Raw genomic sequence first — 13,144 nt, 5'->3', positions numbered from 1 at the left:
TAATTAAGAAAGGGTCACAAACAATTTTTTCAAAGTTTTTGCCATCAAATTGAGCTTTATGAAAATGTTTTCTAAGGTCCAGAAATTCATCAAAAACATCTGTCTACTTAACACTGGTGGATGTTATTTAATGTTTTCCCTTCTATAGTAACCTTATTTTCATACCTCCTAACAAAAATAATGAACAGATCATGTCTTTGCACTAGAAAATACCATTTATTTACTAGAATTCAGTTTTTACACCTGAGTAAGGTGTGGATTCTGATATTCAACGCATCTCATTGTTTAGTAAGAATCTTCAGCAGGTTGTCTCAAGTAGGAAACACACACAGGGTGTCTGTTCAAGCTGCCGACGACACAAGCTGAGCGATCTTCTGCTGGAGCACTGCCTTCATGTGCTGGTTGCTCAGGTTGTCTGTGATGGTGGAGAAGAAGTGGCGTGTGTTGTCGCTCTCCGCGTGGCTGCAGCTCTCTGGGAAAGCCGCCATGACGGCCTCATAGTGGCTGAGGATCTCCAGGCTGCACAGGAACAGAGGCTCAGACTGGCCTCCTGGCATCATCACCTGGAATAAACAAATGTATGTCAAATCTCAATATCAGTGCTCGCAATAACACAATGAGGAACTACCTGGATAAGATATTTCAGGGCGCACACATTAAAGACGTGCTTTCTTTTAATTATCTTCATCTTGTTAGGATCTTCTAACAATACCGTCAACTCCCATTGCTGAATAAACTTTAAAAATGATCCATAAATTGCTCTTTCCATGATCATATATACTTCTGTAAATACTGCACAGCTGTGTGACATCAACGTTCCTCTTCTGTGCATGCGGGTTGCTTTGGGAACAAAAACCGTTCACACAGAAGTGTCACTGCGGTCACATTTAATAGGCAGTATGAACGACAACCATGAGAGAGAAAACAATGTAAATCAATAAAGGAAAAAAAATGGAATTGAGCAGTAAAATCTGCTTTGTGATCAACTTATCTCCAGGCTTTATCAGGCTGCCGATATCTGCAGCCATGTCTGAAACTTCATAATCATTAAAAGCAGATTTTCCACACCAAACCTTTGCTGCAGCGATGTTGTTGGTGTGCTGAGGTAAAATCCAGATAGAATCATTTAATTCCTACCTGGATGTGCTGAATGTGGCAGAAGAGCTGGCTGAGAACGAAGAGGACCTCTTGGCTCGGAGCTGCAGCCGCCTCCTCCTTCATCTGAGCATCTTCTGATTCCTGAGGAGAATCTTCTGCATGTTTCACAGGATTATGATCTCTTTCGGCAGCTTTAACAGACGGATTTAACTTTGAGGAATCAGGAGCTTTAGGACACTCTAAAGAAGAAGAATGAAGAGGCAGCTTGGCTTTCACACAGTTCATCATGTCCCTCATAGCATGGGCGTACAGCCTGCAAATGTGGGCCCAGCCGTCAGAGGACAGCCAGTCGGAGCAGCTGGAGCCGCAGAGCAGCTGCAGGACTCGCAGCAGGAGAACCGACAGGCGCAGCTCGCAGGAGAACTGCCTCAGGTCCAGGAGGGGCAGGAAGTCCACGTACTCCAGAGAGAACGGGACGCTGAGACAAGCCGACGTGATCAGCTCCCTGAGGACGCCCAGCAGCCGCTCCCACTGGGAGACGGAGCTCCAGGGGAGGGTCTGCGTCAGCACCACCAGCAGGCCTTTGCTGAACATGCTGACGTGGTCGGGCCGGTGCCGGTCCAGAGAAAGACAGGACAACATGGTGGACCGCAGGGAGTCGGACAGGGAGCAGCACTCCATCCAGGCTAAAAGACCCGTTCCCTGGCCGTACTCAGGGAGGTCCAGGCCAGACCAGTCCTACAGGGGGAGCAAGGACAGGAATATTCATACAGCCTGGTCCAGATATGAAAACCCTTTGATCATCTCAGTCTCTTACGTATACTTAATGAAGTCTAGTTTATTTGAATAGCATATTTCAGCAACATGGCAGTTCAAAGTGCTTTACACTTTAAAAACATCACAGTCACCAACTTAGAAACGATCAATAAATATTACATTTTGTCAAATACCATTATCAAAATCATCAATGCACATCAACTATATTGATCAATGTTCTATTTATTACTAATCAAAAGCAATGCTAAACAGGTGGGTTTTTAGACTTGATGTGAAGGAACTCAGTGTTTCGGCTGTTATGCAGTTTTTCTGGAAGTTTGTATCAATTTATGGATTAGCATGGAAGCTGAATGCTGCTCCTCCATGTTTGGTTCTGGTTCTGTGGATCCAGAGCAGACCAGAACTAGAAGACCTGAGACGCTTAGTAGGTTGATACAACAACAGCAGATCTTTAATGTATTGTGGTTCAATGATTTATAAACCAACAACAAAATCTTAAAAGTCTATTTTCTGAGCTACAGGGAGCCAGTAGAAGAACTGGTGTGATGTGCTCTAACTTCCTGGTTTTAGTAAGAACACAAGCAGCAGCGTTCTGGATCAGCTGCAGCTGGACGATTGATTGCTTAGGCAGACATGTGAAGACACTGTTGCATTAATCGTTGCGACTAAAGATAAACACATGGATGAGATTCTCTAGAACTTGCTGGGACATTAATCCTTCAATCCTGGAAGTATTCTTCAAGTGATAGAAGACCGACTTTGTAACTGTCTTTTTGTGGCTCTGAAGGTTCAGAGACACTACACCCAGATTTCAGATGTTATTGACTTAAAACAAGCTTCTATGTCTTGTTGAAAAGTTAAATGTGTTTTATTTTGCACTAGAAACTAGGCCAAAAATACTTACTAATAAGTGTTTTTGCAGTGTGGACATGATATTCCTACCTCTTCAGGAAGGTCACAGACTTCCAGCAAAGAGGAGGGCACCTCGTTTTTAAAGTGCTCTCCCCACACTGGCCTCAGATGGAACCGAACGGTCCAATCCAACGCCTCGATCTTGTTGTAGAGCCAGAACAGAGCTCTGGACCAGCTGCTGGGGGCTGCCTCGATCTCTGCCCCCACCAGCTGCCCCAGAGTGGTCAGCACTGACACCAGCAGCTCCTTAGTGTCCATGGAGCGTAGGTGGACGGCACCATCTGCTGGCTCCTCCCAACATCTATCAGATGATTCATAATGAAGTTAAAAGGTGGAAAAGTAGAAAATGTAAAACATTAGAGACTACACACACACACCTGTAAGCCTGGTTGTAGAGTTGGGCCAAGACAAAGAGGAGGGGAAAGGGAGAGCAGTTCATCACCCAGTGAGGGGAAGGAGCTGCTTCCACTGACAGAGCAGCATGGAGAAGCTGCAGACTGAACTCTGTGTCTATCTTATCGTCACCTGGAGATACACGGAGAAATTACAGAGTGAATCCACCAGAAAATGTTTCAACACATCCTCCACCCAAATACATGTAAAGTCTAGCTACAAATACTAGAAGACATAAGAATTGAAGTTAATGACTGCTAGCCTGGGAAATAAAATGATTCATAGCAGATTGTGCGACACTTTGTCAGATTACAACCACAAAGTTCAGCGACTTGCTTTCCCAGACACGAAAAAACATTAACATATTTCCAGAAAACGGCTGGGTGTTTTTTTTTAAGCAGTTTGGCTGATTTTAGAAGTAGTTGAGACCCAAAAGGAAGTACAAAAATGTGCAAAAAGACAGGTTTCCTGTAAAGTTCATGGTTGTATCAGGACAAAATGTGAATAAATACAAATGTGAATTCTTTCAGAAGACTCAATAAGTTTTCTGGAAGATTTTTTAAGAAAACCATCAACTCTTAGTGGGTTAAAATGATAACTAGGGCATCCTCACCCACTGCTGAGAGACTGGGCAAGACAAAGGTGTTGACGACCTCCTGAGGCAGCAGGAAACTTTGCTTCTTCTTCTCCTCCTCAGTCATCACGTCTGGGGTCATCAGAAGACCCAGGAACTTGAGGAGTTGCTGCTTCTCACTCGCTGACATGGATTTGCTCCTGACTGTGTCCTGCAAACACCTGCATAGCAGACTCCTACCACTCGCAGCATTTACTTTATCATCTTTAGGTTCTCCTTCATTTTTTCCTCCCAGCTGAGCTTTGAGTCCAGGCAGCTGCTGCAGGATCTTGGCCATCAGGGAGAATGCTCCCTTGTTGAAAATGGCTGAGTGGCAGCAGGACTTTAACGCTGCCTCTGGGTTCTGAAACGCCACTCTCGCCACCAAGGAGACGGCAGTGGTCAGGTTGCCTTGTGACACTGCTGCTGAGGCTCCGCCCCCTCCTTGGATTATGCAGTTGAAGGCCATGTTGAGCTCCTGTTGGAAGCCCTCTGTTACAGCATAGGGGACAGGCTGCTTGAAGAAGCCCCTGCTGGATAACCTCAACATGGCAGCAAGCGTCTGGTTCTTGTCTTCTAAAGAAAGTGCAGAAAAAATATCTGCGGCGATCTTCATCAGCTTCCTGCACTGACTAACATCGGAGTTCTCAGCGTGTAGGAGACTCATGAGGGTAGAAGAGAGGCTGAAGAGAGTACGATGCTGCCGGAAAGCGGCTTGATTTTCCTCCAGGCAGTGAACCCAGAGCTCAGAACGAGCCCAGGATGCCTGGCCTGCAAACAGCTCTGCAAAGCTCTGGTAATCCTGCATGCGATGAGCGATGATCACTGCGGTTACCTGAGCCTGAATGTCAGGAGTGTTCTCAGCAGCAGGAAGGTCCAGGGACTTGAGCAGATCTCTGAGCGTGTTCGTCTCTGTCGCAGTTTCAGGAACTTCATCCAGAGCAGTCAGGACTCTCTGGATGCTCCGTTGTAGCCGGACAGTAGAGAAACATGGAGTCAAAGGGTCGCTGACCACCAGAAGGCCTTTATCTTTCCAAAACTGTACGAGACATGTGATGATCTTCAAGGCTTCAGACAGCTTCATCGTGCTGGGCTGAAATGGAGACGGTGACAGAGAGGCACTCAAGTCTTTCTGAGCATCTCGAATAAGTTCAGCATTGAGGGTCTCAATCTCTCCTCTGCAGTTGGTCATTTTACACAAAACGTCCAACTTTTCTGTTACAGGAAGAACGACTTCCTGCGTAATCAGGAAGGATGTGTACAGAGCATCAAGAGAAATGGATAGCGACTGAAAACACACATTTGTAGAAGCTACCAGATCCGTCATGTCTTTCAGCGCATTAAAGAGAACATGCAGGATGTCAGTGTTTGGAGACGATGCTGTCATTTCTGCAGAGTCCAGCTTCAACCTCTTTGCAGCGTGAGGAGAATCTGAGGACAGACGGGCAAACTGGTTGGCAAACATCATCTCTATGGTTTCTTCGGTCTCTGATTTAAGTTCCTCTCTGCCTTTCCATAACTCCCACCAAACTTCCAGAAAAAATCTGACATCGTCTTCCCCACCGGGTTCGCTCCTGACGTGCTCCGTTAGCCTTCCCAGCTCCATGGCGATCCGATCTCGGGGAAGAAGAAGGAGGAAACGGGCAAAAATAGGCGCAGCAGCAGTCGACTTCACCAACTCCATCAGGACTGCGTGGTTCATCTCAGGGAGGCTGTTCTGGAGGGAGAAGAACGGATTCTCCCTCCAAGCCTTTTCAACATCCTCCTTAGCTTCTCTGCTCAACAGCTTCAACCACACAACACAAACAATCCTCTTCTTCCAAGTTAAAGCTTGAAGGTTGGGTCGACTGTCAGGTTCATCTAGTCCACAGATTTCTTGGAGTGCTAGCAAGATCGGGCGCCCGACACGGCTCCAGTCGGCTTTGGGAAGCGAGGACAGAGACGAGGGGATACACAGCTTCTCTGCCTGCAGGAAAGCCCCTTGAATAATGGCTGAATCTGAAAGAATCAGAAAGTCACAGCAATACTTTATGATTTAGCTCATTAAGCACCGGCCAGATTTATAACCAAGGCCATTTCTAGCTTTCTAGGGGACCCTAGTTCATCAAACTACAAGGAAGAAATCCCTAACCCTTTAAAGTAGCCCACTACTACATTTTACAAGTTGTTGAAATTACAAATCTTGATACGAGTTAAACTGATAAAAAACTATAATACAAGAAAATCAACAATCCTTTATCTGTCAGTAAATACAACAAATTTTGAGTGTTTCTAAAAAGTCTGCTAAAATTTGAATAAACGGTTCTGGAGTCATTGAACTTTTTGTTATTGCATTTGTCTGGCCTCCTTTTCATGCTAACGAGAATGATGGATAGTTGTCAATCGCTTCAGTCATACCTGCTGGTGACCCGCTACATAACTCCATGTGAGAGTGTGGTACAACAAATATGAGCTAATAATGACAAAAGAAAAAAAAAACATCAGCCAAAGTTCATCTTTACAATTTATTCTGTTTATATCCTACATTTAGTTTATTAACAAAAAAAATTATTAAATATATGTGATTTCTACAGATAAAGACAGGACATTTTAATGTTCCTGAGATGTGCCACTGGTGGTTAGGATCCTATTAACAGTCCCACGGCTTGCCAAAATTAACAAATGTGTAACTAATAAAAAAAAAGTTTCTAGAACAACTAATTGGCTTTGAAATCAAAATAAAACTTAGTTGATTGTCACTAGAATGTTATTGATGACATTTATTACTTTGATTCACCAGTGTTGCCAAAATGTTAGTAATCCTTTTTCGAATTATACATTTACTCATTGCATTAATTAATGGAATTGCATTCCACTTTTGTTTACTTATTATGTTATATTCAGCTTTGATACTTACCTACTTATATATTCATTTACCTATTTTACTCATATTAGGAATCATTTTGCATTTATTAATTAGTTTTTTTTTGACTAATCGTTTACTCATTTATTCTGATTTCATCCTATACTAGTTTAACCATAAAGAAACAATCGAATGGTAGATAATATTTTATTTATGAAGTATAAAGGTAATTTTTCTATTCAGCAGACGATACGCGGACTTCATAGGGTATGGAAACAGTGGAACTATTTACCTTTGTTCATAATGAGCGCCATGGCGGCTGAGTCAGGAGAAAAGCAGCCCAGTCAGTAAAGGCAGCTTTAGAAACCAGACCAGCGGTCCTATGTCTCAGTTCAATCCAGTTTACCGGTGTCGGCGTGCTGCAGTTGTCCTTATTTTTTTAACAGCATGTCAACATTTCAAGAGTCCAGCGCTTCCGCTTTTTCAACGTGCGGCAGCGGTCAGCAGTAGCCACAGCGACACCTCTGGACAACGCCGGTACTGCTTCTCCCACAACCACATCGATATATAAAATACTTTTTTTTTTTAAATCATCTACTGTAAAAAAACACATTACTTTTTATTCTCATAAGCATTTTATAAAGTATTTTATAATTTGTTTGTCATGCAATTTTATCACGTGATTGTTACGTGATACAAGTTAAGCCGCGTGAAGTTTTTATTCTTAGAAAATGAAAGCGAAAGCGTCCTGACATACACAGTTCTACACGGAGAACCGAATTGGAAATCACCAATGAATAATCGCCATGGGTCTGCTGCTGGAGTTTTTTCTATGCTCTTTTATAGCAACGGGTATGTCGTTTAAATGTGTTTATGTATTTTGGTAAACATTAAGTCATTTTGTGTGGAGTATGACCCTGTGTTATACTAATTCATCACGTATCTTTCCGCAGGTGTGCACTGTGTTAATCAGATCCAATGGCTGCCCTGTCAGTTCACAGATGAGCATGTGAGCCTCAATAATGAGGGCCACATTGAGACTCAGCTCATCCATAGACAGGCCATGCTGCAGTTTGGTCAAAAAGGAGACACTCCTGTTAATCCAGATGCCATCACTTTCCTGATCACTGGTAAGTCACTCCTTGCGGCCTGTAAGTCAAGGAAATGGAGCTGGAAACTGTTGCATTTCAGGTTTTATCCTTTCTGGTGTAGGATCCAAGCTGGACCTGCGGCGGTATCTGGATGGGGTGGAAGCAGAGCAGCTGGAATGTGAGCTGCGAAGGTACAGCACAGAGGGCATACACATCCACTGGCCCAGCCAGGAAGCGAAGGATTACAACCGGTGGTTCACCTGCACCCTGAAGCAAGACAAGGGCCTGTTCACGGTCACCGGCTTCCTCAGACATCCGTCTAACGAACCTCCACCGGGGCAGCAGGACTACCGCAGCTGGCCCGCTATCGCTGACACTGAGATCCTGACTACATCTGGTAAACCTCAACAGATCAGAAATACCGTGTTGAAAAAGTATTCTCACCTCTTGAACTTTTTGAAATGACAACAGTAAACCTTAAGTACATTGTAATTAGGGATGACACAATTAATTGGATTAATCGTGATAAATGAGCAAATTTCGTAATGAATTAATCGCTAACTGGAATATACTGAGTCCACAATAGGCATCTGCTGAAAGAAAAACAACCTCAGAGCACCAATTAAGCCAAAACTGAACAAAAATAGATATATTTTGGATTTACGATGAAAAAAGCTTATTTGTCTGTGACGATGTTCAACCCAGAACTCTTAAAGTGTCATAGTTCAACTTCTGTAAAATCTATCTTCCTTTAGACACCTTTTGCTGTTGTTATTGCAACTATTAATTGTTTAATCAAAAAATAATAATCAACAGATCAGCACTACATTGTGTTGATGTTAACTTAAATAGAAAGGGCTGAGTTTTTTACATGTTGACCTTAGAAGTATGTTTTTTAGCTGCAGGTGCATTCTTTACTACAAATGATCAAATGTAGGCTAAAGGAATGCTGCGTTTTTGCATTTTAGGCAATCAGGTATTTTATCTCTTAGAAAAGGATTTCAAATATTTGCTCATTTGTATGTTATTCAAATAATCGTCAGAAAACTTACTGGCAGGGTGTTTCACTTATTGCAAGACATTTTTTAATGATCAAATTAGAAAAAACTCCTATATGTTCCTGAAAAGTGACTTTTTAGTTTTGCCTTATTTTATGTGTTCTACAAAGACATCTGCACTCAAAATAAGACTAAAATACCTTGCAAGATTTTGTGTTTTTACAGTGTAATGGTTTTTCTGTAGATGGATTTTCCCACCTGAGCTGTAGATCTCTGCAGCTCCTCCAGAGTTACCTACTGGCTGCTGCTCTGATTAACGCTCATCTTGCCCAGTCTATCAATTTAGAAAATCTGTTGCCTTTTCCTTCCATTTCACAGTAATATGACACTACAGTATATGCTGGCATATTGCATATGATTCCAATAAACTACATTAAAATGTGTCAACAGTTACAGGGGATGTTAAAACCTTTGAAGTTCTGAGGATCTCATACTTCAAAATCTGAATAAAGGTGTCCTCCACCCTAGTCACTCTTCACATATTTCACATATTGATGTATGGTTAACTTTGTCCTGCAGTTGCCATGGTTACCAAAACACAGACTCCCTCTGTGAAAGCCACCCTTGGTTCTCAGCAGAGGCTCCACTGCCAGTTCGGCGTCGATCACCGGGGAGCAAACATCACGGTGGAGTGGCACTGGCAGCAGCGTGGAGAGAGGACCAAACTCTTCGGCCACTCCAGCCGGACGGGGCAGATCCAGGGCTCCGGAGTGGGGAAAAAGGCCCTCGCTGGAGGAGATGCCACCTACACGCTGCCCTTCACCAAGATGAGCAGTGAAGGGACATACATTTGCTCTGTGCTTGTAAATCCACTGTTCGGGAATCAGGACGTAGTGCTGCATATCGAAGGTGAGAGAGAGAGCTTGTCGGTCAGGTCAGTAAATAATGTCGCCCGGTTTGGGTGGGAATAAAAATAAAACCCGCATACCGTTTTTCATTGTATTTTCCGGGGGTGAGGGTTAAGGGGTTTAACCAGGCAATTAATTTCATCCAGTACGGAAACCCAAACATTTCTCTCCTGGGCAATACGCTCCAACTCAGGAGTTATAAATAATCCTCCCAGCATAATCCAGGCTGTCCTCGCTGTGGGATGTTCCCAGAATTCCTTCAAAGTGATTCACCCTGGAGGAATCCTGTCTAGGTGCCAGAAGCACCTAAACTGACTCCTCCTGATGCAGAGGAGTAGCAGCTCTGTCCCAAGTTACCCCTGGATGACGAGGTTCACTTCATCCACTCACGTCCGGAATCTCATTATTTCAGCCATATCTCATGACTGAAGGCAAAGGTCAGAGTCTACATGGCCTGGGAAATTAAAAGCTTTGCTTTTTTGCTCAGCTTTTTTCCCCCACATGGCAAACTGGAGTCCGTCTTTCCATCTCTCGCTCCACTCTACTATCACTGTTAAGGTACAGAAACTCCTTTGAGTTTGAGACAAAGATTGACCTGGAGGGAATGGTCAGATGTTTCAAGTTTAGAACTGAAGCCTTAAACTCAGGGAAGCTGACATCTTCATGAAATGTAAACAAAAATGGAGAGACGTCAGATTTTAGCCATTAAAGGATTTCTCTTTTGTCTTTGGTAAAAAGCCAGGAGCCATTTCTCCTGCTACTGAATGGCTCACCCATTTATTTTGGTTGTATTTACCCAGAATGCCCTCCACTGTAGTGGAGGGCATCTATGGCCTGCTTTTGGAGCGGTCCTCGATCTGCTTGCATTCACATATGCATTCGAACTGCCGCAGAGTTCACTTCAACCAAACTGAGACCAGAGTTCCCATTTTTGGTCTTCAGCAGAGTTTGATTAAGCATTCACACCAAGTCTAGATGAACTGGACTTTGAAGGCAAACAAACTGGTCGATTAAAGCGGACTAAACAGGGCTGAGAATGAGAATGAAAATTATGCAAAATTTATATTTTGCATGTTTTTATGCTTCCATTTGGGTCTCGAACTGTTTCTAAAACCAGCCCACATACTTAAAATGTGGGCAGTTTTAATCAGACAAATAGTGTCTTAATACGTCAATTTTAGACCTTTGGTTTGCAATAGTTAACACAGACTTGAATGCATGTCGCACTGCATACATGCTGCAATTGTTTTACAGTCATTTGTGTGTTTGTGAACACATTTTAAGGAAGAAAGTATTTGAGAGGCTGCTCCAAGAACCCTTTAATCGTTTCTCATAATTGATTGAGAATCTGTTTGCTCCAGTTTCTAAACACTAGAAAGCTTTTTTTTTAAAGAATCATTGTATATTTATCTAGTATTTCATCAGTTTTCCCATTCCCATTTCTCATCCTTTTAGAGCCTCCCCGTGTCTCCCTGAATGTGGGCAATGTTCTATCTGTGCTGGACGGCGCTGAACAGAAGGTTGTCTGCGAGGCAGAGAACTACTACCCTCTGGACGTGGAGATAAAATGGTACGAGCAGGACCCGGCGGCGTTGGGTCAGCGGGTCGGGGCCCCGCTTCCCAAGATGCTGCAGAACATCCTGCTGTCCAGTCACAAGCACAACCAGGACATGACCTACTCCTTGTCGGGCTTCTTCTACCTCAAGGCTTCGCTCGAGGCTTCTGGGAGGCAGTTCACATGCATCGTCTCCCATAAGTCGCTAAGAATGCCCATCAAGAAAAGCTTCATCCTGCAAGTTGAAGGTGAGAGTACTCCTGGAAATTTCGTTCTGTATACACCTTGTGCATGCAAAATGACAATAAAGTCAGTCTAAGTAAAAAAAAGTCTAAGTCCTGAGTAGCTGCGCTGCAGAACCACGGTCCACCACCGGATGGCAGCAGAGGGTCATGTCTGTGGTTTGTTCTGTGTGTTCAGAGCCGACCAGCTGGACCTTTTACCTCATGGTTTTCTTCATCTTGGCCTTCCTTCTCGTTGTTCTGGTTGTGATGCTGTCTGCCCTGCACACAGGTGACCAATCACTTTAAAAATGATAAGAATATAAGACCTGTGTGAATTTATTATCTAAATGAGACTTGCATTTTTTTTCTCCACAGCAATGAAAAAGTCTAAGCAGGTAAAGTTAGACTGAATCTGAAATATTTTTGAGTCAATTATCAATTTCAGTGTAAAATGTAGGAAAAACCTGATGAGTGTGTGTTTTTTTATCTTTGTGTGTTTTGAGCAGGATAAACCATACTGAGCAGCGATGGACCATGAAGGGAATGAACACAACCAGCCTGGACTTCCTGACTCCTTCCTCCATGTGCCTTTTATGATGATCATGATAATTTTGGACTTATGTGAAGCTTCTGTTTTCTACATTGCACTGACTTTAATGTAATTTTAAGAATGATAATTCCTGGATACAAAAACTTGACAAACTAAGAAACAAAAAAATTACTCAAGTTTGACAATTTAATGTGTCTTTTGCTACTAATTGAGGTATGGAGCCCCAGCATGTATTCTGACTCAATATTGAAGAAGTTGTATTTATTACCAGAGCTACAATTCCATGCAAAGGTTTTCACCCCCTTTGACTTTTTCACCCCCACAGTTTGCAGCGTTAAAGTCAATATATCATGCTTTTTGATGCAGACATGGTTTGCAACATTTTTACAAATATAAATCATAAAGTGTGCCATCCATTTATATTTCTGCCAACTGAGTGAATACTTTGTAGAATCACCTTTAGATAGCTACAAATCTTTCCAAACCAAAACATTTGCCGATTCTTCTCTTAAATAGTCCAAGCTCAGGCAGATTGGATGGAGAACATCTGTGAACAGCAGCGTTTAATTCTTGCCAAAGTTTTTTAATTGGATTTAGGTCTGGACTTTGACTGGACCCTTCAAAAACATGAAAATACTTTGTTCTATACCAGGAGTCTGTAACCTTTACAACCTAGAGAGCCATTTTTTCTCTCAGGCCAGACAACAACAAAAAAAACTCATTTAGAGTTGCAAAAGACAACTTATATATAAATATCTACTTTGGGGAATGTGTTGCCATAATTTAAAAAAAAACATAACTTTATATTTGTTTTTAGGATTTAAAATTACAATAAACTTGAAGGATGATGGATATTCCTTTTTTTGTGGAATGGATAATGATGCAAAAAAGTAGATTAAAATCTAGTTACAAGGAAAAAAATTTCAGAGCAAATATGAAAATAAATACAAAAACCTGTATTTTATATTTGAAGACATCAAATGGTTCTTTTTTATTTTATTGCTAAGGTATAAAGTTACTAAGCCATTGTGGAAGATCCACTCGGTACTCTTCTAAGTATTTCTGGCTGTACGCTCAACAGCGTTATCCTGCTAGAAGGTTTTTCTTACTCTGCACAATTATGCACTAATTTGTGTTGGTTTGTTGCACGTACGAAAGCACCATAAACACAAAATCACACCTA

General features: G+C 42.4%; 2 protein-coding genes across 2 annotated transcripts; one reads left to right on the top strand and one right to left on the bottom strand.

Moving 5' to 3' along the window:
* Positions 1-27: 27 nt before the first annotated feature.
* Positions 28-7,115, bottom strand: gemin4 (gem nuclear organelle associated protein 4). Its single transcript, XM_014470814.2, has 6 exons — positions 6,928-7,115; positions 3,794-5,791; positions 3,165-3,312; positions 2,818-3,088; positions 1,138-1,836; positions 28-563 (listed from the first exon to the last, which is right to left on the bottom strand). The coding sequence occupies exons 1-6, from the start codon at positions 6,947-6,949 to the stop codon at positions 342-344; spliced, it is 3,360 nt and encodes a 1,119-aa protein (XP_014326300.1). The 5' UTR covers positions 6,950-7,115; the 3' UTR covers positions 28-341.
* Positions 7,116-7,374: 259 nt separating this feature from the next.
* LOC102224169 (tapasin-like) lies at positions 7,375-12,738 on the top strand. The gene is made up of 8 exons (XM_005804553.2): positions 7,375-7,487; positions 7,589-7,765; positions 7,848-8,123; positions 9,304-9,633; positions 11,088-11,435; positions 11,608-11,700; positions 11,787-11,806; positions 11,918-12,738. The coding sequence occupies exons 1-8, from the start codon at positions 7,442-7,444 to the stop codon at positions 11,930-11,932; spliced, it is 1,305 nt and encodes a 434-aa protein (XP_005804610.1). The 5' UTR covers positions 7,375-7,441; the 3' UTR covers positions 11,933-12,738.
* The last annotated feature ends 406 nt before the right edge of the window (positions 12,739-13,144 follow it).

Source organism: Xiphophorus maculatus, chromosome 18, assembly GCF_002775205.1.
Source record: "Xiphophorus maculatus strain JP 163 A chromosome 18, X_maculatus-5.0-male, whole genome shotgun sequence".
NCBI classification, from domain to species: domain Eukaryota; kingdom Metazoa; phylum Chordata; class Actinopteri; order Cyprinodontiformes; family Poeciliidae; genus Xiphophorus; species Xiphophorus maculatus.
Note: the sequence above shows the minus strand (reverse complement) of the source record. Positions and strands in the feature narration are given on the sequence as shown.

Coding starts and splice junctions, on each gene's coding strand:
- gemin4 (XM_014470814.2), bottom strand. CDS start 6,949: ATGGCGCTCATTATGAACAAAG. Junction 5,792..6,927: donor GGCGCTCATTATGAACAAAG/GTAAATAGTTCC, acceptor TGATTCTTTCAG/ATTCAGCCATTATTCAAGGG. Junction 564..1,137: donor GCCACATTCAGCACATCCAG/GTAGGAATTAAA, acceptor TGTTTATTCCAG/GTGATGATGCCAGGAGGCCA.
- LOC102224169 (XM_005804553.2), top strand. CDS start 7,442: ATGGGTCTGCTGCTGGAGTTTTTTCTATGCTCTTTTATAGCAACGG. Junction 8,124..9,303: donor TGAGATCCTGACTACATCTG/GTAAACCTCAAC, acceptor TTTGTCCTGCAG/TTGCCATGGTTACCAAAACA. Junction 9,634..11,087: donor CGTAGTGCTGCATATCGAAG/GTGAGAGAGAGA, acceptor TCATCCTTTTAG/AGCCTCCCCGTGTCTCCCTG.